Below are 26,845 nucleotides of genomic sequence, written 5' to 3'. Positions count from 1 at the left end.
TGACACAGGGTCTCACTACAGAGTCCAAACTGGCCCTCAATCTGAATCCTCTTGCCTTGGCCTCCTGACTGCTGGGATCACAGTCATGCCCCACCACTCACAATTCAGGACTCTGATGAGAAAAGGCTAACCAGTATTAGCCAAATGAACCCACTCTAATACCATGCATCCTTTAAAGCCAAGCACTTGATGACAGAGGAGGGAGCCATGATTCCAACCAAGTCAACACAGCCTAGAAGCTGGGAACAGAAGAAAGGAAACAAGACTCTGTTAGAGTGTTAGCCTCTGCGGCTGTCGTCCTCTAACTGAACACTTACTAACATGGTCTCAAGACTGCACGAGTACTTACTAATCACAAAAGGAAGAGTGCTCCTACAAAGGAAGATCTAGATGCTCAAAATGTACCTTTGTTGCACAGTGTTTTACATAGCATTCAGGAGACCCTGGGTTCAAATCCCCAGTAAAATTATCAACTCAAGATATCCTACAAGACAACTCTTCAAAACTGGCAATTCTGCTGAAACAGTGGGAAAGCTGTTCTCCACTCAGAGTCACAATGACCAAAGGCAACTGTGAACTTGGCTGACTCCTGGGTCCTAAATCAGGTTCGTTAAGGTTCACTGGAGAAGTAAGGACTATTGGGTAAACGCTCTGACTGCACTGTTGAAGTTTTTCTTGAGTGACAGCACTGCACTATACAGGATGATTTTATCCTAACAAAATGTTTAAGGATATAATGTAATAAGGTCTGCCACTTACTTTCCATTAGTTCATCCAAACTTAATTTCTGTTTGGTTTGTTGTTTTGTTTTGAAGCAGGTTCTGTCTCTATGCAGCTCTAGCTAACCTGAAATCTGCATATAGACCAAGCTGGCCTCTGCCTCCCAAGTGCTGGGATTAAAAGCTTGAGCCACTAATCTGGGCTCAAAAATTATACATACATACATTCATTTATTCATTCTCTCTTTCTCTCTAGAAGAGAAAAGGAAAAAAATAAATAGGGTATAATATTAACAGTTGATGAACCCATGTGAAAAAATATGGCATTTTAATCAGCTAGCACAATTTTTTAAATTACAAAGGTAAGGAGGAAAGTGTGCACTGGCTCCCTCCACTGTCCTCCTTTCCCAGATCCTCACATCCTGCCCAGGATGCAGTGAGTAACTAGTGCTCTTCAGAAGCCCCCACACTTTCACAGGCACATATTAGTCACTGCAGTTATACTCACACTTCAAATTCAACAGCTACAATCTGGGCTTTGTTATGAGAGAGAAACATGTAACATTAAAACACCACAGGAACAGGTCAGACATCAAAAAGGAATCCTCGGTGATGACACTGTTACTGGGTTTAGTTTGTACATTCTTCTCCTCTGCTGCTGCTTCTGTTCCATAAAATCTCTGCACTCTTGTTTTGAACTTCGTCCTTCCTATTTATGGCTGGAGAGGGTCACAAGCATGGCAGGAAACTGGACCAAAAGCAGGACTGATCACATCAGAAACTACCACAGAAACCATACTGCCTCTGGCTCCAAGCCCGCATCACTGAAAACATCCCAGGCAGCCCAGTCGGGCTCACCTCCTCCTCACAGGCCGCAGTGTACTCCATATGGCAGCTTTCTGACATCAAAGCACAGGAAGAAATGATCCCCATCACTCAGACTGAACCCACTTGTTACCCTAAAATGTGGAAGAGTCTATGATGTCTCAATCACCTCTTCCGCAATCCCTTTCTTCCTGCACACTAAACCTGAACAATGCTTAACAACATTAACAACAACACGAGTGGGGGGCTAAACAGAAGGGAAGCAAGGAGGACCTCCCTGATGGGGTCTACAATGCTCCCTGATGAGCTACATCGTTGCATGCTTACCAGAAAAACACCAAGGAATTAAAAAAAAAACTGAACTTGTAAATGAAATTAAGTTGCTCTTTTGAACTGCTGGTCTAGCTAGACAGGAAAAAGCCCAGCATGGTTTCTCTGAGTGCCTATGCTGTTTTTAATAGTGAGGACACAATCAAGCCAAAAGAAACATCTGTTAGCCAGTCAAGTTTGTTAATGAAACAATATTGCAGTTGGTTTATCAAAGATCAAAAGTGGAGCAAATTAGAAAAAGGATGTACGAACAAAGCTGGTTTCTGAAAAATAGTAACTGAAGAATTTTAAATCCACTTGTCAAATTAACACACATCCTTCCTGGATTCCTTCTGAGCACTGATTAGGGTTTCCTCTGCACCTCTTTGGAGGCCAGTCTCAATTTAACCTACCGTCATTTATCTAGTACTTCCGTCTGCCTTGTTCTGCAGATTTTTAAAACATAACCTTTCATAAAATTAAAATGCACACTGCACACATTATAGTCTACTGATTATAATGTTTACTTTTATAAAAAACAAAAACGATAATATGCAGTTTTCCACCACTGGCAACTTCTCAGCAAAATGATCCAAAGCAGAGAAGTATCCCTTTCCTCTAACCCGTGAGTACTAACTTCCCATCACCACCTGAAAGCAGCAAGAGCACCCACATGCAAATAAAAACACAGTTTCCTCATGGCCCTGCTAACAAAGTGTCATCTATCAAATTACATGGCTGACTCATTTGGTAAGCTAATTGCTGTTTATGTGAAACATTAATAGATGGGAGAGATGAAAGTACTGAGAAGATTCAGATTCAGATTGTAAATCTTGGTGTGACTGAAAAACAATTTGACCAAATCTACATAGTTTAACGTTCAAGTCCAAGAAAATGAAGTATAGAAACACAACAAAATCCTGAATGTTCCAATCAAAACCGTCACTTCAGTGACAGAACACATCTCCTCTGTGTTGGGGATGACACACAAGGGGGAAAAAAACACAGGCTTCCATTTTGAAAACATTTAAAGTATATCATCTGTTAAAGTCTGAAGAGAAAACAAAAATAAAATCTTTGCCATTCAAGATAAAATAAGAATAAACCAGCAAACAACACATAACTGTTAAATAACTCCAAAGCTAAAAATTCTGACTTCTTTGGTACTAAAAGTATCCCAGAGTAGGACTATGGCTCAGTAGTGGGAGTATTCGACTGATGAGCATAATTTTGCATTCCATTCCCATCAGTCTTGCAAATGCGAGCGTATGCACACACATGTACCCCAGCTGTTCTAAGTCATGTAGGTACAGGGAATACATGCATAAATTCCCCAAGGCTGGTGGTGCTCATTCAGGACGGGATTAATGTTGTGGGAAAGGTATCAAAAGCATCAAATACACCTAAGATCTAAGGAGTTACAAAGAATGTTTACCACACCCTTAACAATCAAATCTGCCATGGTGCTGCTCCTCTACCTGAAGTCTACTTCAGGAGAAGTCTAGACAAGTTCTCTCTTGCTAACAGTACAAAAGTAGAACACTCTGTCATGCTTCAAGTGCAACAGGAAGAGCCAGTCACTCATTTCATCTTCCACTTGACCTGACTGACTAGTTGGAGACAGGCCCACAGCTTTCTCCACAGAGCGGGGACTTGTACTACCTGCTCGCAAAGGCAGCCCTGCAGCTCTTCTGAAGAGCAGCTGAAGCTGAATTACATGGGAACAAGAACCACAAGCTTCCTTCCCTGACCTTCGAACTCTGAGCATCTGATCCACCTGATCTTTCATGTTTTGTTATTCTAAAACTGACTCTTATCCATGCCAATAGCAAATTTGAGGATTTTGAAGACCGTATTTATAACATTTAAGGCTTTATCCAACATTCAGTTGAATACGTATAGCTAAATACTCTTTGAGAACAAGAAATCATCCTTACAAAGGACATCAACTCTCACCAAAGTCAACAGAAGGACACTGGGGCTCTAAAATAAGGCAAGTTTAAAAAAAATACAGAGTTGCTTTAGACTATGAACAGTTCCCCTAGGGCTTCTGCTACATCAGGGACCAACCTGGACTAGTGAAAGATCCTTCCTTCACAAAGGAAAGTGTTCACAACAGGAAAAGTCCCAGAGACAAGATGAGGAGGGTCTACTGGAGGACAAGGGTAAGGGGACCAGAGAAAACAGTGAAGAAAAACTAAAATTCTCTCATTTATAGTCTGATAAAAGAATCTGACAGCAATGTGTCTGTGCATCCTTCACTCTGATAAACACTACCCTGCCCAGAACTCCCAAAATTCATGGGGGCGGGAACACTTGGGAGGCTAAGGCAGAATTCAGCCAGCTTGGGCTGTTTGAGGGAGACTGCATCTTAAAAATACTGAAAATAAATAGAGAAGGAGGGAACAGATAAACTGCCAAGACCATCACAAGTGTTTGTCACTAAGAACCTGTGCTCCTTTATAAAAACTTTTCCTATTAACAATCTCAGTGCGCATGTAACTACATTTGGTTTTCCTAAAACTCCTAACATGTCTTTCATTTCTCCTAAAGAAAAAATTCAAAAGCATTATTGGGAGTGCCCCTACTATACAGTGCACTAGAAACATACCAAGATTTAACATTTAATAAATTTTAGAATGGCAGTCTCAATAAAGTGAAATACTAAGGAATCTGCTTAAAACTGGACTAAACTGATTTCATAAAAATGCTAAAGCCCATATATGCAAATGGAATCTTACTGCTACAAAGTGTGATAACTGAAGTCTCTTAGAATATTTGACTTTCTAAAGTCCTCATAATCTGACCTAATTGAGCTTTACCACTTTTAATGAGAAACATTAATACTATCCTTTAGGAATTCCCTAGTTGAGTGAAAGATAAAGTTTTATCTTCAGTGGTTTAATTCATTTCTGTATCACCTCACCAGAGGAAGCTTCTTAAATAAATACAAAGTATTTCGTGTTAAGAAGTGCAAATGGTAATACCCAGCTGGACTTCTAGACTATCAGGAGTCCTGCAATTGCATTCCAGGGAGGAGCCGTCTATTCCAACTTCTATTGTGCTCCTCCCAGCAGTCCTGCATAGGAGTGATGATGATGTTAGTTCTAATGAGGCACAATTTACCACTTCCCCACCGCATTTCAAGTCTGCTAATATTATAAATTGTACCTACTTGGAAAAAATGTAATAAACTCATCAGACAACTACCAAATTTCATCTACTTGTGTGTGTGGGGGGGGGGGGGTAAGTGTATCTGACCGACTGAAGAAGAGAAAGAGAGACTTCCCGAGCTGACTAGGACACACTGCCCAGACTATCTGCTCACCTGCTCTACTGACCTTGAACAGATTGCTTAAGCTTTGCATCTCAGTTTTTCATCTGCAAAAAGCAGGACAATAATCTCCCTCCCTCCCAGTAACTATGAGCCAAAAGGTAAGGGTGAACTACTTGGAAGAGGCCAGCATTCACATTTACAAAACAATAGCTATTGTTTTAATTTTCTCTTTTACAATGACATTCAGCTACTCAAAAGCAATCATAATAAGTTTCTTTGAAAGACATTATTTCACCAAACTATAGTTAAGATTGTACCATCTGGGAACAGTCTCCATTCATGTCCTAAATTCTGCCACACATGGTGACATACCTGAAATTCCAGTTACTAGGGAGGCTAAGACAGTAGGATCGAAAATTCAAAGTCAGCAAGGACAACCAAGTGAAACAGTCCCAATAGTTTACCAAATTGGGAAGAGAGGGGGAGGTGGTTTCGTGGGTCAAGTACTCACACCACACAAGCACAAGGATCTGAGTTCAGATCCCGGGCATTTGGGTACAAGTCTGGGAACAGGGGATGGACATCTGTAATTCTAGCTTTGAGATGTGGAGAAAGAGGGTCCCTGGAGCTCTCTAGCCAGCCCATGCAGCCAAATCAGTGAGAGATCCTGTCCCAAAAATCACAAAGGAGAACAACAGAGGAAGATTAAAAAAAAGAAACACACCTTTAATCCCAGCACTTAGGAGGCAGAAGCTGGCAGACCTCTGCAAATTCAAGGCCAACCTGGTTTATACAGTGTTCTGTATAGTGAAACCTTGTCTCTCAAAAAAAAAAAAAAAAAAAAAAAGATTTTGAGGCCTCTCTGTGCTAGCTAGTGAGTTCCAAGACAGTTTGAATTAGACTCATAATGAGGGCCTACCTAAAAAAGAAAGAAAATACCTATAACTGGTTGAGGCTAGATAGATAGCTCAGTGATAAAAGTCCCACCAAAAATTTAATGATTACTTGATACAATTAATTCCCATATTTCATCAATTAAATATCTGGAGCACATTTTCTCAGCTTTCTTCTTAAACGATGATGCTAACTTGACAATTTAAAGATCTACAGCATAGAAGAGCAGCTGCAACTGCACACTAAGCAATAAACTATTCTCAATACTAGACACTTTCAAACATGAATTTTCCTTTAGACTAAAAATAGTTCTGTACAGATGACGCCTGAAGAAAAATGAAAAGGTTAGCAAGAAATGGTGGGCAGAAAAGGAGCAGCACTATGGAGAATCTATGCTGACTCCTCCAGGACAAGGAAAAATGCCTCCAGAGGACACCGTTATTTACAAAGACACTACACTGGCCAAGTACCTAAACTTAGACCCGTAAGCTTGATAATTATAAAATTTTGCCATGGCTGAGGATAAAAAAAAAAAATAAGCAAAGTGATGAAGAAATGGCTCTAGGAAACTTTATAAAATATATGTTCATATATATACATGCACATATATGTATATATGCTTTATATACATATGTGTGTATATGCTTTATAAACATGCATGTTTATGTATTTAAATATTTAAGGAGATGGGCATTGTGATTCATATCTTTAACCCCAGCACGCAGAAGCAAAAACAGGCAGGTCTCTGAGGCCAGCCTGGTTTACACACACAGTTCCAGAACAGCCAGAGCTACACAGTGAAGTATTGTCTCTAAATAAATAAGTAACAGTAAGCGAAAAAATTTTAAATGTTTTAAAGAGAAACCAGAGGTGCCTAAACGGCTGTGTTCAGGAATTTAAATTAGTTGTTTTACTGTCATTTTTAAAATAAAGTTATAAAGAAGAAAATTTCATAGTTTACTTCATTTTTTGATCTAGTGCAACCACCATCAATGGATAAATAAATGTTGTAGAACACCAAGAAGGTACAAATACAGTTAAGAAACCCACACCTTTAATCCCAGCACTCAGGGAGACAGAGACAGGCGGATCTCTGTGAGTTCTAGGTCAGCTCAGTCTACAGAGTGAGGTCCAGGACAGTCAGAGGTACACAGAGAAACCCTGTCTCATAGAAAAGCAAACAGAATCCATTCTAGACTCCAGACACCTGTGCAAAGACTTGGTCTTACTCAGCTTCCAGAGCTAGGCCCCTTACCAGCTAAGCAGAAAGGGAACCAGGGCCCATGTCAGGACAGGCAGGCAGACACCTTCCCACAGAGCCCAAACATGGCTTTCAATCTTCTCGATATGCAGTGTACAGGCACCACTGCTTCCTACTAACAATGGTTAATGTTTTTAAAACGTAAAATTAACTATTATCAATGACTGTACTTAAAAAAAGGAATGCAAAAACTGCAGGGCTTGATTTTACAGTCTGTCATTTTACTTCAGTTTGACTTTTGGAGATTAATTCAGTACATCTGAAATAAAACCAAGAAAACCACATCAACTGAAGGCTTAAAATCGCAGCAGTAACAGAACTCACTGTGTACTTACAGTGAGATAACAGCAACACAAAGCCTTGGGCCAGCAAGATGGCTCAGTAAGTAAAGGTGTCTGCTACCACCCCTACCAACCTGCCTTTGATCTCCAGGACCTACATAGTGGGAGGAGAAAACTGGCTCCTGCAGTCTCCAGACCTCCTCATGTGCACTGAGGCTTGCAGGCATGAATGCACACATACACAAAAGTAAAAAACAAATAAATGCAATTAAAAAGCCTTTTTTTTTTTTACCGGAGACACCAAACAAGACAAAATAACATTCACCGACACCCACTGACCACTTGACTTTAAATTAAAACAGTAGGGATTTAGGTCACATAATAAAACAACTCCCAAAATGCAAAGATGATCGATATTAAAGTAAGAATGGAGGTTTTTATCTTCTCTTAGGCTTGAGAAAGGTAGACTAAGGTTTATCTAGCAATTACAGCATAAAACAAGTCATGTGAGTATTATGTTAACTCTTAATTACTGAGAAAGCCCTCAATACATCATAAAATGACTTTAAAAAATCGTGCTGTGAAATATGCTAATATAAAATAAAGAGCTAGCTTCAAGGCAAAAACAACTAATCTCCTCCAACTCCATTCATAACTTTCATCCACAGCAGTGGTTCTCAGCCTTCCTAACGCTGCAGCCCTTTAACACAGGTCCTCATGTTGTGGTGACCCCAACCATGCAATTATTGTCGCCAACTGTAATTGTTTTACTATTATGAACTGTAATATAAATAAATCTTTTTGGAGATAGGAGGGTTGTCAAAGGGGTCGCAACCCACAGGTTGAGAACCACTTGTCCACATGTGTGTACATGGAACAACCTAAACAGAAGCGAAGTTAAACCAATGGGTAAAGACTCTAGTTTCACTCACCTGGTCTTTTTCATGGGGCAGAAGGCTGACAGGCGGGAGTGAAGATGGAAAAGCACTGGGATACTGGAGCACTCCTTTGCCATCAGAGTTCCCATAGTTGACCCTGTACTGTGGTCCTTCCTTCAGTAACCTCCCATTGTTGACAGCGCGCTTGGCCCCTAGTCGGAGCCTCTGCTGAAATGCTGGGTGGTTGGTGGTGCCTGTGAGATCACTCTGACTTCTGAGATACTTCTCGATGTTCTTCAAGGAGGAGCCATTTGACTCCTCAAGGCCTTCGATTGCTCTCTTTAAAAGTCTGTTCCAATCCACATTGCGCAGATCATTACATGGTCCTTTAGACCCCTTGGTTGACTTGGGAAAAGTGCCTGGTTTAACTGCTGTAAAACGCCCAGGATTGTCTGGGTCCTTATAGGAAGCAAGGCCTTTGTTGGTGACTTTGAGAACTGAGCCATCCTGAACACTGAGCTCCAGCTGTTCAGAGACTGTCTTCTTATCCAACCCATGGGACGTGCTGACCGCATGGCAGATTCTCTCTTCAGAGGGCCGTTGCTTTTGCTTTTTGATTTTCTGCACTGCTTCAAGGATCCACTCTGTGTAAAGTGGGTTTGCAAGTTTTACCATGGTTGACAAATGACTTCTCCAACAGAGACGTGACCCATAGAGGTTCTCCTTGTACTTAACACAACCTGCACATTTGAAAGTCACAATTCAACAAAGAGGCAAAGGATCCCAGCCCATGTCAAGCAACATCTTAGGGACAAGCATCCTTAAGAGATGAAGAGGACAGCCAGGCGATGTGGACAATGGAAAGGACTGTACTCTTCAAGTGAAAGACATCTTTAGGAAATCAAGACCTAAAGGATAAAAAAGGAGAGAATGGGCTCTTAATAATGGAACTTCTACACATAAGATTCTTCAGTGTTATTTTTTTCAGATGCAAAATGAACACACTGGCAGGCAGATACAGCCATGGTGATGATACCATCCAACTAGACACCAGTCACAATCTACAAAGGATTTTTTTAAAGGATTTTCTTTGTTTACCTGCAGTAATTTAGAAGCATTTCAGAAACTGCACCTAAGTTATATGAATAATGAATTCCATTTACCCAGGAGACAGCTAGGCCAGGTAAAGGCTTCTGCTGCAGCACTGATGACCTGAGTTCAATCCCTGGGACCTCACTTTCCAAAGCTGTCCTCTGACCTCTGTGCACATGCTGTGCGATGTGTTGCCCCTCAAAGCACAAAATAAATTAAAATGCGGGAAAATGTATTCCTGTTATGAAAATAACCATGTGAAAACAGTCTAAAGTGTATCACAGATAGACATAAGTATCAAAAAAAAGGGATATAAGCCAGGAGTCATAGTGTATGGCTTTGATTCCAGCACCCAGAAGGCAGAGGCAGGCAGATTGCAGAGTTTGAAGACAGCCTGGTCTACACAGACAGTTCCAAGCCAGCCAAGAGCTACATAGTGAAACCGTTTCAAAAAAAAAAAAAAAAAACACCTTGACAGGGCAGTGGTGGTGCACACCTTTAATCCCAGCACTCAGAGGCAGAGGGAGGTGGATCTCTGTGAGTTCAAGACCAGTCTGGTCTACAAGAGCTAGTTCCAGGACAGGCACCAAAAAAGCTACATAGAAACCCTGTCTCGAAAAAATAAATAAATTTAAAAGATTAAAAAACTTAAGAAAGGGGCTGGAGAGATGGCTCAGTGGTTAAGAGCATTGCCTGCTCTTCCAAAGGTCCTGAGTTCAATTCCCAGCAACCACATGGTGGCTCACAACCATCTGCAATGAGGTCCAGTGTCCTCTTCCGGCCTGCAAGCATACACACAGAAAGAATATTGTATACATAATAAATAATAAATAAATATTTTTAAAAAAAAACTTAAGAAAAAGTACAGTAACCTTGAGTTGAGCTAGGTGAGGGATTTCCCCCACTTTCTCACATAAGAAAATTCCCAGCCTAAGTCATTTGTATGGAATCAAGACGCTCTAGTGCTCTGATCTGCACAGCATCTGTGGCTGAGGCCTTCTAGGGCACAGGTTGACAAACTGAAACTAATACAGTAACATAACCCTTCACCTTTAAATAATGCAGTGTTCTAGTTATCTTAACACCTGTTCCAGCTCATTCCACACCTCAATAGAAAGAAAATCCCGACAAATCTGACTCCATCTGGCCAGGGCAGCAGTGCTCTCCAGACTTCTGCTCTCCAGTCTGGTAGTGAGTATAATCCTGGCCCCAGGACTGGGGTAACCTACTGTTCTCCAGTAACATCTACATCTTCACCCACTCTATCCAAGTGACAGTGTGTCCATACAAAACATCATTTTGCTAGGTGTGGTGTGATGGCACAAATCTGGAATCCTAGCATTTGAGAAGAGGTGGCAGGAAGGCTGAATTTGAGGCCAGTTTCAGCTACGTAAAACTATCTTCTTGTCCAAACAAGTAACAACCAAAAAACAAGTCATGTGATTGTCAGCACAATTCTAAATGTCAAAGGCTCAAAGGTATAAAAACCAATAGCACACTTCAGCTCAAGGGCCATTATTTTAGAATCCCAGCCCAACCCCGTGAGTATACAGATGAGAGCGGGTGCTTCAGCCAGCTGCTTCAGCTAGTTCTGCCTGTGCAGAGACACTGATAGGGTTCTGCACCGCAGCTCCATTAGTGCTAGTGGAGAAGTACAGAGAGAAGTGACCTAAGCCTCGGATCACTTTCCCTACAGGCAGCGCACATACAGCATTCCACTGACCCTGGGCTAAGTTTCAAGTCCCCCAGTGGAAGCCTGGAACAGAGATATTGCACCTGATATATACTGCTACTGTTCAGGTTTGCTACTCCTCCACCCACATACCAACAATAAACCTTAATTTACAAATCAGGAACAATATACATTAACAATAATGACACCCTAGAGGTCATCCAGACAACTTTCAGACACCCAGTAAAAGGTCTTTATTCAATATCCCGAATAGGCCACCAAATCACCACTTAAATTACTCGTCATGATTGAAAGCCCATCACCTTTGGAGGTTACCACAGTCACAAGAGAGAGCAAGCCTCTACCTCCCTGGGCTTTTGACACACTAGTCCAAGTTCCCCAGGAACAATCCCAAGACATTTTACTATCTCTTCAATATAACAGGACTTCAAATCTTTGAAAAGAAGTATCTTTAAAAAACAAAAACAAAAAACCACTACCAACATGAGGCTGGAGAGATGGCTCAGCAGTTAAAAGCACTGTCTGTTCTCCTAAGGACTGAGGTTCAATTCCCAGGGAATCCTATATCCTTACAGAGACAAGCAGGAAAAAACACCAATGCACATAAGAAATAAAATTGAAAAGAGTTAATTTAAAATTAAAAAATAAAAAACCACTACTAACCCAACCGTCTTCTACCTTTGAAAGCTCTCCCTTCAACCCGGCATCCTAGATCCTTCACCTTTACATATCCTGGATCTATCTGAGCACAGCGGCCTGGGGGCTGCTCACTACTTGGCTAACATCCACCTTAAAAGCACACAGTCTAGGGGTTTTTCAGTTAAAAGTACACCCCAATACTGTATGAACTCCTCCCTAACCAGCCCTGTCATGCTGGCTGTGCTAAGCACACAGCCCAACCAAATACCCACATCTTTTTTCACAGATGCTGTCAAACCAAATCTTTCCAGCGTTCCATATAGAAAATTTTGAAATTCTTGTTGTTTATTTCTTCTTGGTGTTTGTTTGGTTTTTTTTTTTTTTTTTTTTTTTTTTTTTGCTTTTTATCAAGACAGGGTTTCTCTGTGGCTTTGGAGCCTGTCCTGGAACTAGCTCTGTAGACCAGGCTGGCCTCAAACTCACAGAGATCCACCTGCCTCTGCCTCCCGAGTGCTGGGATTAAAGGCGTGCGCCACCATCGCCCGGCTTTGGTGTTTGTTTTTTAACACAAGCTCTTGTTAGCCCTGGCTAGGTAGATACTCACTACATACTCCAAGCTAACCTTGAACTCACTGCAAACCTACTGCCTCAGCTCCCCAAATGCTGAATTTACAGGCATGCACCACGACCCCTGGCTGCTTTTTTTTTTTTGGTTTGTTTGTTTTTATTTTTCAGTACAGGGTTTCTTTGTGTAGTCGTGGCTGTCGTGGAATTCATTCTGTAGACCAGGCTGGCCTCGAACTCACAGAGATCTGCCTGCCTCTGCCTCAAGAGTGCTGGAATTAAAAGCGTGTGCCACCACCATCCAGCCACCGCTGACTTTTTAAATACTGGAACTCAAAGTTGATTTGAACTGTCTTCCAACCTGCTCAAGACTGCCTGAATCTTGACTCTGTCATCTGCAAATCTAGTAAGTACTCCATCTTGTGCCGTTCCATAAATCACTGACAGCCGTCAGCCCTGAAGAAGCGCTGTGCTTAGGGACAAAACTGCTTATTTTTTTTAGCCACATAGAAAGCAGGAAGCATTTCTTGTCAGATGTGTACGGCAGGAAATACATCTCTCCAAAGTGAAAGTGCTTGGAGAAGAACTGTATCAGAAGACATTTCACTGTATCCAAATAATCATTCCATCTTTCATCATTTATTCGAGAAGAATCACAATTAATTTGATTTGACCCAAAAAAACACACCTGTAGGAAGCAGATGAGAAGGTGTCACAGTCACAGAAACTGTTCAGCAACACAAAAGTTGCTTTTAGGCATAATAAATAAGCAAAAGAGCATTCAGTAAAGCAAAACATTTTTCTCAAGTAACATACACCCAAAATATACATTACTGACAAGTTTTTACCACAACCAGTAGCCACAACTAAAATAATCACCCATATCCATTGCCAACACATGTCAGCAAGACTGACATTTTATATATTAAAAATGTAATAAAATAGGAAAAAAATACCAGGATTGGAACTCTAGATGTTTTAACAGTCCATGACAGGGGAAAGGAAAAAAAAAAAAAAAAGAACATTGTCCAGGTCTTCAGGCAAATCTGCACATCCCCGCCCCCCCCCCAAAAAAAAAAGAAAAAGGAAAAGGAAGAAAGTAAATATTTATTTGGGCATAAGGACACCCCTTAAGTCAACAACCATCTCACAGCTCTCAGCGTTCACATAAAACCCATCAACAACAAGTGCAGCGAGCTACCAGTGAGCATTCGGTGATCCAGTCACCGGGCTTCAACCACTGAAGGATACTTACAAATATGCAATCCGAGGTAGGAAATAAAAGCCCTGGGAAAGTGCTTAAAGAAGTACACTTCACTTAAAAAAGAAGGAGGAGGAGAAAGAAAATAAAAAAACTGACTCTTCTCCAATTTTCTTTTTCACAAATTATCTGCATTAATCATATGATTACATTGTGGGCTGATGAGAGGGCTCGGCAGGTAGCAGGCACTTGCCACCAAGCCTAGCAACCTGAGTCCATCCTGGAAGGCCACACAGAAGTGGAAGGAGAACTAACTGGCCCTTGAAAGTTTCCCTCTGACCGCAGGATGTGCTCTGTGGCACACCCACAGAGCAAGAATAAGGAACACAAGTGTTAAGTACAGAATCCTAAACTCCAGAGGTCCTGCTAATCTCCAAGTCACTCTTATTCTAGTAGATGTGAGCCCAGTCTCAAATCTAAAACTAGCTTCATGACAGCCCTTAAAAAAAAAAGTCCTAACAGCACTTAGGAGGCAGAGGCAGGAGGATCTCTGTAAGTTCGAAGCCAGCCTGGTCTACAGAGTGAGTTCCAAGACAGCCAAGGCTACGCAGAGAAACCCTGTCTCAAACAGCCAAGAAAAAGAAAGACAGACAGACTATCCTGAAGCGAATACGCAGGGCCGCAAAGCTAACATTCTAGGTGTGAACACTAGGGCTCAAAGCTGACTCCTCCCCTGCATGTCAGCACTGGCTTTTCCTGCAGCATCACCATTCGTCCCAGAGGCCAGCGAGCACTTGTAAGTTATTGTAGTGATGGCCCACAGCCATGACTGACAGCTTTACCTAAGAGAAAGACACAGCAGTTCCACAAAGTCTCAGCTGAGGGAGCAGAGACCATTTTCACTTCAAAGACCAAGAGAAAAAAGAAATCACAAATACCTGTATCCTAGTCTTATACAAACAACCAGATGACCTCAGAGCCTCCTCTCCTGCACCAGAGACTCCATCTCCTCAATTTAATCTCAAAAATCAGCTCCCATCTGATATCAACCAGAGTTAATTAGGAGGCTCTCTGCTACAAGCTCAATCTATACAGCTAGGAAAAGGAAAGAAATCAGAAATTTCTTACCTGTCGCCTATTCTCAGTTAAATTATCTACTGTGTACACTATCCACTGCAAAGGTTTTAATCTAGGGCTGATTCGTCTCTGACACCCCACTAACTATCCCAAAGAGAATACACTGAAAACCATTTCATTTTCATCTAAGCAGTATCTAACTTGATAGACAAAGTTATAGGAAAAAATACATAATTTATTAAAAAGCCACATAAAACTTATTTACCCACACCACTTCTCTTTTGCAGATTCCTAGGATTTGTTGGATGTGGATAGGACATTCGGTCACAACTAAAACCCTAAAATCATTATTCTCTTTCCTTTTTTTTCTATTAAAATCTTAAAAGTTAAAGTAAAAGGCTGCCAAAAGGTAGTAAGTAATCCCAAATTAATTCAGAAGATTCGTGCCACATTAAAGTAAATTCTTCTATTTTCTGTGATTGTGAAACATTTTATCTTTAGTTTAAAAACTATCAGCAAATGATATGGTTGCATTTTGCAGCCTTAGAACCCTATTTACAGCGTTCACTACAAGCTATTCTGCACAGATCTAAGGAAACGCTTGGTCCAACACTGAGCTTTAAGTCTCACTGGCATTACATAAAGATCAACACTATTCAGAAATATTAGAAGCAGTATAAGCTAAGTCCAAATATCCCTATCAGAAGTATCACGAGTGACCTCCTCTAAGCCAGCAGGAAAGCCTGGGTTGTTTTAAAATTAGTGTTACAATATTCAAGTCATGAGATCACAGATGTGCCAAAAACAGTGGTAGAAACGCAAAAGATTAGTAACAGTTTATTCTTTTATCATCCTGGTCTGACATGGTATTTTTAGTTCTCTTTTATAAATCCAGGATTTGTTGTTGTTGTTGTTGTTGTATAAACTGAGTGAGCATCATCAAATGCTAGCACTATCTTTCCACAGCACAGCACAAACTGCTGATGGAGGAGCCCTTGACTGCTTTCCTCCATTACCACCACAACCCAAGTAGCACAATGGCTTAAAACAGTAGCCCTGGTTTACAACCATCCACGGAGATGCCTGGCACTGCCAAGGCCTGAATACATCTATTTCCCTGAAAAAATAACTGGGAGATGAGGCCATGAAACTAGTCGATGAATACTTAGTGACACAACATCCTGCCCTCACCCAGTCTCCTGGCAGGTGCCACTGGAAAGGCAAAGGAGAATCAGAACAGAACATGCCAGAATCAACTACGAAGTAACAAAGTACAGCTTGGGAAGGCCTCAAAAAGCTAAAGATAGGATTACCATGATCCCACAGAACTCTTCATGCTAGATCCCTGAAAAAAACGAGAACAGCTTCTCTAACAAATACAAAAAAAACATGTTCTTAACAGCATTGTTCACAATACCCAAAGGTAAAAAAAGCCCAAACATCCACTTATAGCAAAACAGATAAAATATGGTAAAATAGTTCCATGATTATTCAACTACAAAAAAGAAAAATTATAGATTGATATATACTACTACAATATGGATGAACAATGAAACATACTATACTGTAAAAAAAATAGACATAAAGGGTCAAATATCACATTCATATTAGTTAGGTGGTAGTGGTGGATACTTTTACTTCTAGCTCTTGGGAGGCAGAGGCAGGCAGGCAGATATCTTTGAGTCTGAGGCCACAGCGAGGAGTTCCAGATAGCCAGGGCTACATACAGAGAAATTCTGCCTCAAAAGACCAAAATAAAATAAAAGTTAAAAATAAAATATTTATTACCACAATAATAGCTCGCATCTATAATCCTAGCACTTGCCAAGAGTTCAAAGTCAGCCTGGGCTACAGATGAGTTTCAAGCTAGACTGAGATACAGACTGAGACTTTCCCACAAAAATGACAATAAAATAAATTATATGGATTTTAACTTCATAAATTATTAAAGAATGTTTTTAAAACTAAAATGAAACCAGGCATAGTGATGCACGCTGTTAATTCCAGCACTTGGGAGGCAGAGACAAGGGGATCTCTGTGAGTTCAAGGCCAGCCTGGTTTACATAGTGAGTTCCAGAACAGTCTGAGCTATGTGAGATCCTGTCTCAAAAGGGGAAATAAATAAATAAAAATTAAAAGAAATAAAAAATAAAATAAAAAGAACTAGGGACTGGAGAATGTAGCTCCATTGGTAGAGTTGCTTGCCTAGCATGAACAAAACCCTGGGTTCAATTCCCATTCAAGGTGTTTCAGTTGAACCTGGAAAGATAATGCTGAGAGCCTGAGTACCACATGCCTGTATTCACAATCTGAGAGTCCAGGGAGCTAGCATGGACTACACAGCAAGAACTTTTCTCAAAAGGAAAAGTATAAAATAAACAATACAGAACTTAAGACACCTGCCAAGTCAATTCCATCAACACCCAACACCCCAACAAATCCCACACATATGTGGCTGGACACTTTCAGCTTTCTACCCATTTTGAAATTCATGTCCATTTTGTATTATGCTCATTTGGCACTGACCAATTACACAATTATTGGGAGCTGTCTTAGCTACTTTTTAATTGCTATGATGAAAACACCATGGCCTAGGCAATTTATGTAAGACAGCATTTAAGCCAGCCATAGTGGTACATAACTTTAATCCGAGCACATGGGAGGCAGAGGCAGACAGATCTCTGTAAATTTGAGGGGAGCCTGGTCTACATGGAGTTCCAGGACAGTCAGAGTAACAGAGTGAAATCTATTCCAAAAAAGGAAAGAAAGAGAAGACAGGGAGGGAGGGAGGGAGGGACATTTGATTTGCAACACATGATTCTAGAGGGTTAGAGTCCATGACCATCATGGTGGAGAGCACGGCAATGGAGCAGTAGCCAAAAGCTTACATCCTTATCAGCAAACAGCGGGCAAAGAGAGCTAACAATAGGTGGGCTTCTGAACCTTAAGCCTGCCCCCCAGTGACACACTGCATCCAATAAGGCCACACCTCCTAATCTTTCCCAAACAGTTCCACCAACTGGGAATCATATATTCAAACATATGAGCCTATGGAATCCATTCTCAAACTACCACAGGACCAAGACTCATGCTTGATTCATCTCCACATGCTCTGCTTTCTGGGCTATAACTAATCAAAACAGGATCAATGCCTGTGTGAGATTTGTTTGGTTGATTTGGTTTTTTGAGACATGGCCTGACACTATATTCTAGACTGTCGAGGAACTAACTCATTATAAAGCCCAGGCTGGCCGTGAATTCACAGTGTGGTGGCTAATGCCTATGACCCCAGCATTTGGGAGGCTGAGACAAGAGGAGCATCTCAAGTTCAAGACCAGCGTGAACTATATAAGGAACTGGGAACCTAATGTAGGTAGTCAAGATCTCAAGTTGAGCCCAGTTGAGCTATACAGCAAAAACAAAACAAACTGAGTGAGAGGGTGGGGGCAGGAATGAGAGAGAGAGAGAGAGAGAGAGAGAGAGACAGAGAGAGAGACAGAGAGGGAGGAAGAGGCAGAGAGGGAGGGAAAGAGAACAAGAGGAAAATGTTAGCTGTGACTAAATGTGGCACTGGCATCTGAATGTGACCTATCAAATAGGTAAGGTAGGTGTTTGGGTTGGGGCTTCACCCCAACCCCTGGCATCGCTTTATCCAAGGAGTCTGGAATGTTCGGGTGGAAAGTTCCATTCCAAGCCCCCTCCCCTGGGAGATGCCTCAGTCCAGACTCCACTTCCAAGAAAGCCTGTCAAACGGTGGCTCCTCCTCAGAGATGCTCAAGACCATTCCTACAGGGTATTTAACCTGCTCCCCCAACACCAAACACATGGTTTTCCAGTCTTCCTTCCCAGTCTCCATCCCTGGGGTACTGGAAGGTCACCAGGAAGCGCTAATCCATTAAACTTGGGCTTTTTCTAATTCGGATTGATTTGGTCTGATTTGGACTATTGTATCGGCCGAGAGGTTTATTAGGCTGCAAAATCTTTTCAGTAGGAACACATGACACCAAAAGCAAAGTGCACTATGCAGGGACAACACACACACAAAAAAAAATATGTTAAATGTCTGAATCATTCTGGTAACATCGGCCACTACAATGATGGCATGACGAAGAAACCAAAACACACACTGTTTCATCCTTTCAAACATGGGTTTAGTTTCAATTTATGAGTCTCAGGCAACAGCAAGTCCAAAAGCAGGCATTTGATTCATGCTAGCTGACTGAATTTCTAATCCCCAATCTTTTTAAAGGAATACTAAGTTCTTTCCTACTACTCATTAACATAGTTTTCAATTTCATAATTCAAATTCATAATTCATAATTTCATAAGTTAACAATGTTTCCAAGGATTTCTAAGAGGCTAAATCACCATGAAAATTATCATTTCAACTAATACATATCATATGAATTGTTAAGTTTAAGTTTTCATGTCATGCTCTCCTAGTTGACAATACCCTTGTTATGTCATTAAACTATAATTGTGTAAATCTGCTTCAACAAACAATAACTGAACCATCAATAAACTATTATGGCTTCCATAATCCCTCGCAAAGATTGGTTTCAACATCATCATCATAAATTAGTAGAGACAGGTCCCAAATCTCCTGGTTGAAGCCATGAATTAGGTCTGCACAGTCATTCTTGCATTTAAGTGCTCAACAGTTCCAGTCTCAAGAATTTAATCACACTGTTAGGAACACCACAGGAAATCTGATCCCTTGTAAAAGGGAGGATTTGAAGCAAGATGAAAAGTCATCACAAGTCGCAGGCCTTTGAAGCCAGCACTGATTACTAATTATGATAACTAAGCATTCCACTTAAAAAATAATCAACTACATTTCGACTCTTTCTAACATTTACATTTTTCTACTCAATCCTAAGTTTCTCTCTAATTGCAAGTCAGCTTTATTCAGTTTTTAATGACAAAGAACAATGTATTAAGAAACAATTTGCTGGGTGTTATGCAAGACTGTAAATCCCAGGAGAATCAATTCAAGACCAGCCTGAGATACATGAGTCCTCTCTCTAAAAAAAAGAAGTAATCCGAATTTTAAAAGATGATTCTTAAGGCTGAGGAGAACAGGTCTAGCACTTGTCCCAAGCCCCAGAATCCACATAAAAGACAGATGGGAACAGTGGTCCAGCTGGCCAGACTATCCATTATCAGTGAGCTCTCTGCATTCAATCAAAAAACCAAGTCTCAGTATATACAAGGTAGAGGGTGATATAGATAATCATACCCTCTGTCAACTCCAGGCCTTCTGAAAACACTTGTGCACCCACACATCCGCAAACACACATGGAGAGACAAGTCACTCCAGGACCCTGGGCTAGTCCTTTAGGACAGACATCCCATATACCTAGATAACAAATGAGAATCCCTTTAAAACACAAAAACTTGGGCCTGTAAAACAGCTCAGGAAGTTTGTCACCTCAATTCGATCCCCAGAACCCACATGATGGAAGGAGATAATAGATTCCCACAAGCATGTCCAACACAGGTTTGTCTCTCTCTCTCTCTCTCTCTCTCTCTCTCTCTCTCTCTCTCTCTCTCTCTTTTTGGTTTTAAAGACAGGGTTTCTCTGCATAACAGTCCTGGCTGTCCTGGAACTCAATTTGCAGACCACACTGGCCTAGAACTCACTGAGATCCTCCTGCCTCTGCCTCCCAAGTGCTAGAATTAAAAGCGTGTATTGCAGAAAAAAATAAAAATTTATAAAAATAAAATTTTTAGAAGTAAAATAAATACCTGGCCACAGTAACACAGATATACCTTCTGACAGCAGAGGCAGATAGATCTCTGTGAATTACAGGCCAGTGAAGGGTACACAGTGAGACCATGTCTCAAAAAATTAAATAGTGCTCGCTTCAGCAGTACATATACTAAAATTGGAACGATACAGAGAAGATTATCATGGCCCCTGCACAAGGATGACACGCAAATTCATGGAAAAAAAATTAAATAAATAAAACAGAAAACAAATGTCAAGAGAACTATAAATCAACTTTTGAAAGTGGCGGTATATACCCACAGGAAACATACTCGGATCCTCCTGCCTCAGGTTCTGAAGCTGGAACCAGTCTCTAACTCAAAGTTGCACTTCACATTCATAATATGTGCCTTAGTTAGGGCATGGTACACTAAGAGGATGGAAGCTGGGAGCCAGGCATGATGGTCTATTCATTCCTCTAAGTTGGTTGGGACTGAGGGTGTAACTCAGTGATAGAATACTTACCTAGCTTGGAAGTGGCTCTGAGACAGACACTCACCACCACCCAAACCAAAATTAAATACATAGCAAGGAAAGGAGGAAATTCTCTTTGGTTATAAAGTTTTCAAGCTGAGTGGTAGTGGCACATGCCTTTAATCCCAGCACTTGGGAGGCAGAGACAGGCAGATTTTTGTGAGTTTGAGGCCAGCCTGGTCTACAAGAGCTAGTTCCAGGACAGGCTCCAAAACTACAGCGAAACCCTGTCTCAAAAAACAAAAAAAAAAAAAAAAAAAAAAAAAAGTATTTAAAAAGAGGCTTCAGAAATCTTATTCCACAAGTTGGTGTGACTCAATATTAGAAGTGGGACATGGTGATACACACCTTTAGTCCCAACACTCAGAGCACAGACAGGCAGATCTGAGTTCAAGGTCAGCCTGATCTACTGAGTGAGTTCCAGGACAATCAGGACTACATAGAGAAACTTTCTCAAAAAATGAAACAAAGAAGTTAAAAAAATAAGAAGTATATGAAAGTTTGCAGACCAGTTTCCACTTTGCTAGCTACCTAAACTGTGGGAATATTGGGGATGTTAGTAAATCAATTTATGTCTCAGGTTCTCACGTGTAAAAATGAGACTACAAGCCTGTTTTACAGAACTATTAAGAGGAATCACTGAGCTAAGAGATACGAAAGAAGCATGGACAGCAGCAAACCCATAGCAGGAGCACAATAAAACACTAGCTCATAAAAGGGAAAAGGGTAACACAGTCAACTGGAGGCCTGTAAGTCTAATCTGGCTGCACTTCTGCCTACATGACCATCTTTCCTAAGAGACCAGAGAAGGCAGCACCTGGCCCTGAGCTGTAGCTGCAGATGTGCAGAAATTCAAGACAGGGAACAGAAAAATGTGAAGAAAAGCAAGCATAAATTTGCAGTGGCAAGCTGGGGTCAAAGAGTGTTTTCCACAGTTACACATCTTAGAAAGTCAGTAAAGATTTCAGGAGCTAGCACTCCACAGAAAAACAACTTGTGACCTCAGGGTGAGTAGGAAATATTCTTTAAAATAAGACACAAAGGCACTACCCATAAAGACAGGACCAATAAGTCTGACTCCATTAAAATTAAGAACTTCAGTTCATTGAAAGACATCATAAAGAGAGTGAAAAGGAAAGTCATACATTGAAAAGGTATTTGTGACATACACACAGGAAAAAGGACTTGTATTCACCATAAATAAAGAACTTCCAGGTCAATGTAGTGGCAAAGAATAATGGTACTTGCCATGAATCATGCTAAGCCTGACTTGAGCTCCACCCCAGGGACTATATTGTATTGTGGAAGGAGAACTGACTCCCACAAGTTGTTCTCTGACCTCCACACACATGAACCATGGTGCATGAACCCACATGCACACAAACAAAATAAATAAATGTAAACAAATTGTCAAAGAACAACATCTAAAAAAATAACTTCTAAGTAATAATAAAAGACTCAGTTCCAAAGAGGGGATGGAGTGGGAACTTTCCAAATGGGGAAAGTCCAATACTAATACATGAAAAGCTGTTCAATCTGCTTACTACTCAAAATTTAGACTCGCTAAAATTTTAAAAGCTAAGCTGGGCAGCATGGTGCATACCTTTAATCCCAGCACTCAAGAGGCAGAGGCAGGTGAATCTCTGTGAATTCGAGGCCAGCCTGGTCTACAAATCGAGTTCCGTGACAACCAGAGCTATTACATAGAGATACCTTGTCTCAAACCCCAAGTAAGGGGAGCAGAAAAAGGGGAAAGGGAGAACTGGGGTTAGTATGTAAAAACAAAAACAAATATAATAACTTGTCAAACTTGCTCCACCCACCCTATTTACTTTCTATTCACATGTCTTACCTCTGACACCTGTGCTCACAAGTAGTCCATTAGCCCAGAAAACAAAATATAGTCACTAAACATCTATCCAGAGACCCAAATATAGCCAAAAGTCAAAAGTTCAGCTGGTCATGTCATCTAAATTCCTCCTTTAAGTTAAAACTTTCCTTCCTTATTTATTGATTTGCTCATTTAAACACAAGGTCTTACCTACCCAGGCTTGCCTCAAAAGCCAAAGCTGGCCTAGAGGTTACAGGTGCCTTACCCATTCCTTCTTAAAAACAACTCAAATTCATTGTGGTCCATGTGTAATTAATTTATAATAAGAAGCAATCAAATGTTTTATTTCAGAGTTACATCAGAAAGTTTAGGATATACTAGCATGAGAGGAAGGACGTACTTTCTAAAAATACAATTTGTTGAGTTCAACCCATGGTTTAGATTGCCTGTCATCCCAGCAATGGAAGGTGGAGACAGGCAGCCTCAAGAGACTCACTGGCAGATCAGCCAGCCTAGCAAAAATGGCCAGCTTTTAGTTCAAAGAGAACCTACATGGAGACAAGAGCTAGAGGAAGGGATAGTGAGGGATAGTGAAGACACTCTATGTCCTGCCCTGTCCTCTGAACGTGAGCACACTTGTGTATGTACCACATGCACAGAATGTGTATGCATACCTTTATGTGTGTGTGTACACTCTTTATTAGAATACAAAAAGCTAAAACTATGCCAGCACAACTAAGTTCCATTCGCTACGTCTCCCTCTTGGCCATACAGTTCTGCATGTAAACTCTCTCTACCTTGAATTCCCGGTGTACTTGGCTCACGTCTGTAATTCTTTACCACTGCCCCTTTATAACCTCTACTGCTCTCCCCTGACAACACTCTTCCCAACTGCAGGTATTCAACTCCTCCATGGAGAATAGAAGGTCATGAATCTGCCCTTCTGCATTTACCCTGCCAGCTCCCATCACTCCCCAAACCAAAGTGCTACCAAATTCAAAAATACCAAATGTCCTTGCCCAAGGTAGCCAGCCTCCAGGTCTCTTCCTAGGACACTCTGTGCTTTTCCAGTTCCTGCCGCACCTTCAAGACTTGGCTCAAGTTTACTCCATACAACCCTAGCCTATCAAATGAGAGTTTCCAACACCTTCCTTGGCTCAGTCCATCACACCCACCCAGACCTCTTACCCAGTCCTGCCCACTTTCTTCACAGTCGCAGACCTTCCCCAATCCTCTGAATTACCTGTCCCGATAAGATGATCTTCTACTAACATAGCTTTGCAAATTAAAAGCAATCTCTCTCCCATACCCTCCCCATTAGTCTTTCCTGCTACCTTAACATCATCTTTGAGAAAGCCTGCCAAACTTAACTATCCCATCCTTCTGTTTTCGTAATATTTCATTACGAGCCAGCAAACCTCTAGCCTATCCCAACATGAGGATTCAGCCTAATTCTTCTTTCCGATCACAGCAATCGTACCTGCCTCATGAGGCAAGCCCGGCCCCCAGTCCAACACCCACTCAACATGCTCTCTCAACTCCACATCTACCACACCCAAACTCATCCTTAGCGTGTTCCCAATTAACTGCAAAGTCGCCGGTCTGCAGCACAGCACCAGCCCTTCACACAACCCTAGGTCCCCTTCCCACACCAAAATCTCGGCCCTCCCTACTCGGCCGGCTTCCACACCTCGTTTCCCAGCCCGTCTTCCATTCTCCAATCCTGCCTAGGCCCTCGTCTGACCCCACTCCGGAGCCTACCAGTTACCTCACGCACAGAAATCCCCTCCCAGCCCCCTCCTTCCCATAGCTCAGCCCCGCCCTACTCGGCCTTGCCCCGCCCTCCACTAGTGAGCCCCGCCCCTTGCCCCGGAGGCTCGGCCAGGGGCGGAGCCTATTCCCCCCCTCCCCCCGCCCCCTACCGTCACGCTCAGGGGCAGCCTGACCCCAAGCGGCCCCGCGGTGACCCTCGCGCAGAGGCCTGTGGGAGGGGCGTCGCGGGCTCCCAGCACCCCCTCCCGTCGGTCCCCCGCCCGCCCAGTCTCCTCCCCCTGGGAACGTGCGGGGTGGGTGACAGACCTGGCCGCGCGCCACCACCACCGCGCCTGCCGGGGGCGCTGCCGCTGCCTGAGAAAAAAGCCGCGGCTGCCGCCTGGAGGAGGTGCCGTCGACCCCGCCACCGCTGCCGCCGCCGCCAGGGGTAGGAGCTAAGCCGCCGCCATTTTGTGTCCCCCTGTTGTTGTCGTTGACATGAATCCGACATGACACTGATTACAGCCCAATGGAGTCTCATTAAACCCAAGCCGCGGCCCCGCCCCGGCGCCGTTCCATTGGACGGGACCGCGAACACTTAAGGCCAACCGTTGGCCTACAGATCTGTCCGTCACCCGCTCACTAAGCACTCTGCCCCCCATTGGGGCAAGTTCCTGCCGGTCATCTCGCCTCCACATAGACACACCTCTCGACCCATCACCCCCCCAACACCTCCGGCACCACCCCGGGGGAGGGTCGGCTGCCAGTACCAATCAACAGACCGCGGGGCCCGCCTCTTCCGGGCACCTATTGGTCCAGCCCTTTTTCTCGCTCGCAGACACCGCGCCACCTCTACTTCCACCTGCCCGCCCCCTCTCCCTCTAGAAATGGATTGGATCTCGGCGCAGCAGAGGCGCTTGGCCTTATTGGCTGTGGACGACGCCAATCAGAAGCCTTTTTTCCTCTCCCCCTCCCCCACTCAACCCCAAAGCCCCTAGCCCGCAGCTAAAGTTTGTGTGAGAGCTGATCGCTGGCGGCGGCCGCAGGATTTAGGGGTGGGCGCAGGCGGGCGCGCGCGGGCGGGCACGCGAAGTTAAAATTCGAGGTTCTCAGTCGCCAGCTCCCGCGGAGGAACGCGCGGACGGGCGCGCCGCCCGGAGCGTTCCATCCCGCCCCCTCCTCCACCCTCTCTCCTGTCCGGTCCCGGGCGACTACTCGCCCGCCCCCTGGCTCGCATCCTACCCCCCACACATACCCCCTACCCTGCCAGCCCCGGGCCGGGTGCAGGCGGAACGATCTCGCTGCAGCCTCCTCAGCATCCCAAGCGGAGGGGTGCAAGCCCCCTACCCGCCGGGCGTGCACCCCCGGCTCCGCACTCGCCCGTGTCTGCAAGCACGTGCACCATTCGCCGCTGCCTCTGGCCACCCTGGTCCCCGGCTAACCTCGCCCGCAGACCGGCCAATCGCTTGTTGCCCTTTGTTGCTGCAGCCCGGGTCTCCCCGCTGCCTTCCTCAGCCTCCGCCTCGTCCTTTGCCAGCCGCCCGGGTCCGCAGCGCCGCGCTCCCCCCGCCCGGGACCCACCGCCGCCGCCTCCTTCTCCGCCTCCTCCTCCTCGGCTCCGGGCTGCGGCGCGCAGAGCCCGAGGCAGCGCCGCCCAGCCCCGCTCCCCCCGCGCCGCCCGCTAGCCCGCTTGGCCCGGCCGGGGGCGCAGCCCGGACCCCGCCCGCCCCAGTCTCCGCCCCAGGGGTACCTGCCTCCGCCCCGGGGGGCTCCGCTCACCGCCCTCGAGGGAGGGCGGGGGATGCCGGTGTCCTCGAGAGGATGGGGACGCCTGGGCCGTTTTGGGGCGGGGAGTGTGTCCGCCAGGTCTGGGACTGAGGTGCGGTCTTCTCAAACGCGCCCCCCTCCCGCCGCCGAGGGCCCCAAACTTCGTCCTTCTCCAGGGCTTCGTACCCTCGGGCGACCGCGGCAGTTTTGGGGTGGGGATGCCTCAGGAGCTGTGTCTACCCTGATCGGGAGGAAGAGGGAGCAGTGACATTCAGCGACTGCGGACAGGCATCCTCGGGTGGGAGTGGGGATGTCAGGCTCCGGCTGGAGAGGGATGCTGCCCCTCAGGATGCCCTCTCCCGGCCTGAGAGGGGCTGGCGAGCTCGGAACTGCGTTCTGGGTGCTTCCTGAACTGTGCAGCTGGATGGCAGAGGGGCAGGGGGTTGGGCTGGGCGGGGGGGAGATCGCTGGGGGGGGCCCTTCCCCCGTCTCTACCCTGCGCTGCAAAGAAGGCTGATGGGTTAGTTCGGTTTTCCAGGCT

General features: G+C 43.7%; 1 protein-coding gene and 1 non-coding gene across 8 annotated transcripts in view; one reads left to right on the top strand and one right to left on the bottom strand.

Annotated features, from left to right (window-relative positions):
* The window catches only part of Kat6b (lysine acetyltransferase 6B), a 186,548-nt gene extending 160,176 nt beyond the window's left edge, over nucleotides 1-26,372 (bottom strand). For 4 of the 7 annotated variants that reach the window (XM_041638849.1, XM_041638853.1, XM_041638854.1 and 1 more), the window contains exons 1-2: nucleotides 25,980-26,101; nucleotides 8,499-9,352 (exon numbers count right to left, since the gene is read on the bottom strand). In XM_041638849.1, the coding sequence (XP_041494783.1) occupies nucleotides 8,499-9,119 (621 nt within the window). In that variant the 5' untranslated portion in view covers nucleotides 9,120-9,352; nucleotides 25,980-26,101. The other 3 variants (XM_041638852.1, XM_041638851.1, XM_041638850.1) reach the window with 3 other exon arrangements.
* On the top strand, nucleotides 20,569-20,675 carry LOC121438724. Its single transcript, XR_005973112.1, has one exon. It is a non-coding gene; the product is annotated as a U6 spliceosomal RNA (small nuclear RNA).
* Nucleotides 26,373-26,845: the final 473 nt, after the last annotated feature.

Source organism: Microtus oregoni, unplaced genomic scaffold (genome assembly GCF_018167655.1).
Source record: "Microtus oregoni isolate MIOR12 unplaced genomic scaffold, Mior012 000056F_ref0000123, whole genome shotgun sequence".
Taxonomy (NCBI): domain Eukaryota; kingdom Metazoa; phylum Chordata; class Mammalia; order Rodentia; family Cricetidae; genus Microtus; species Microtus oregoni.
Note: the sequence above shows the minus strand (reverse complement) of the source record. Positions and strands in the feature narration are given on the sequence as shown.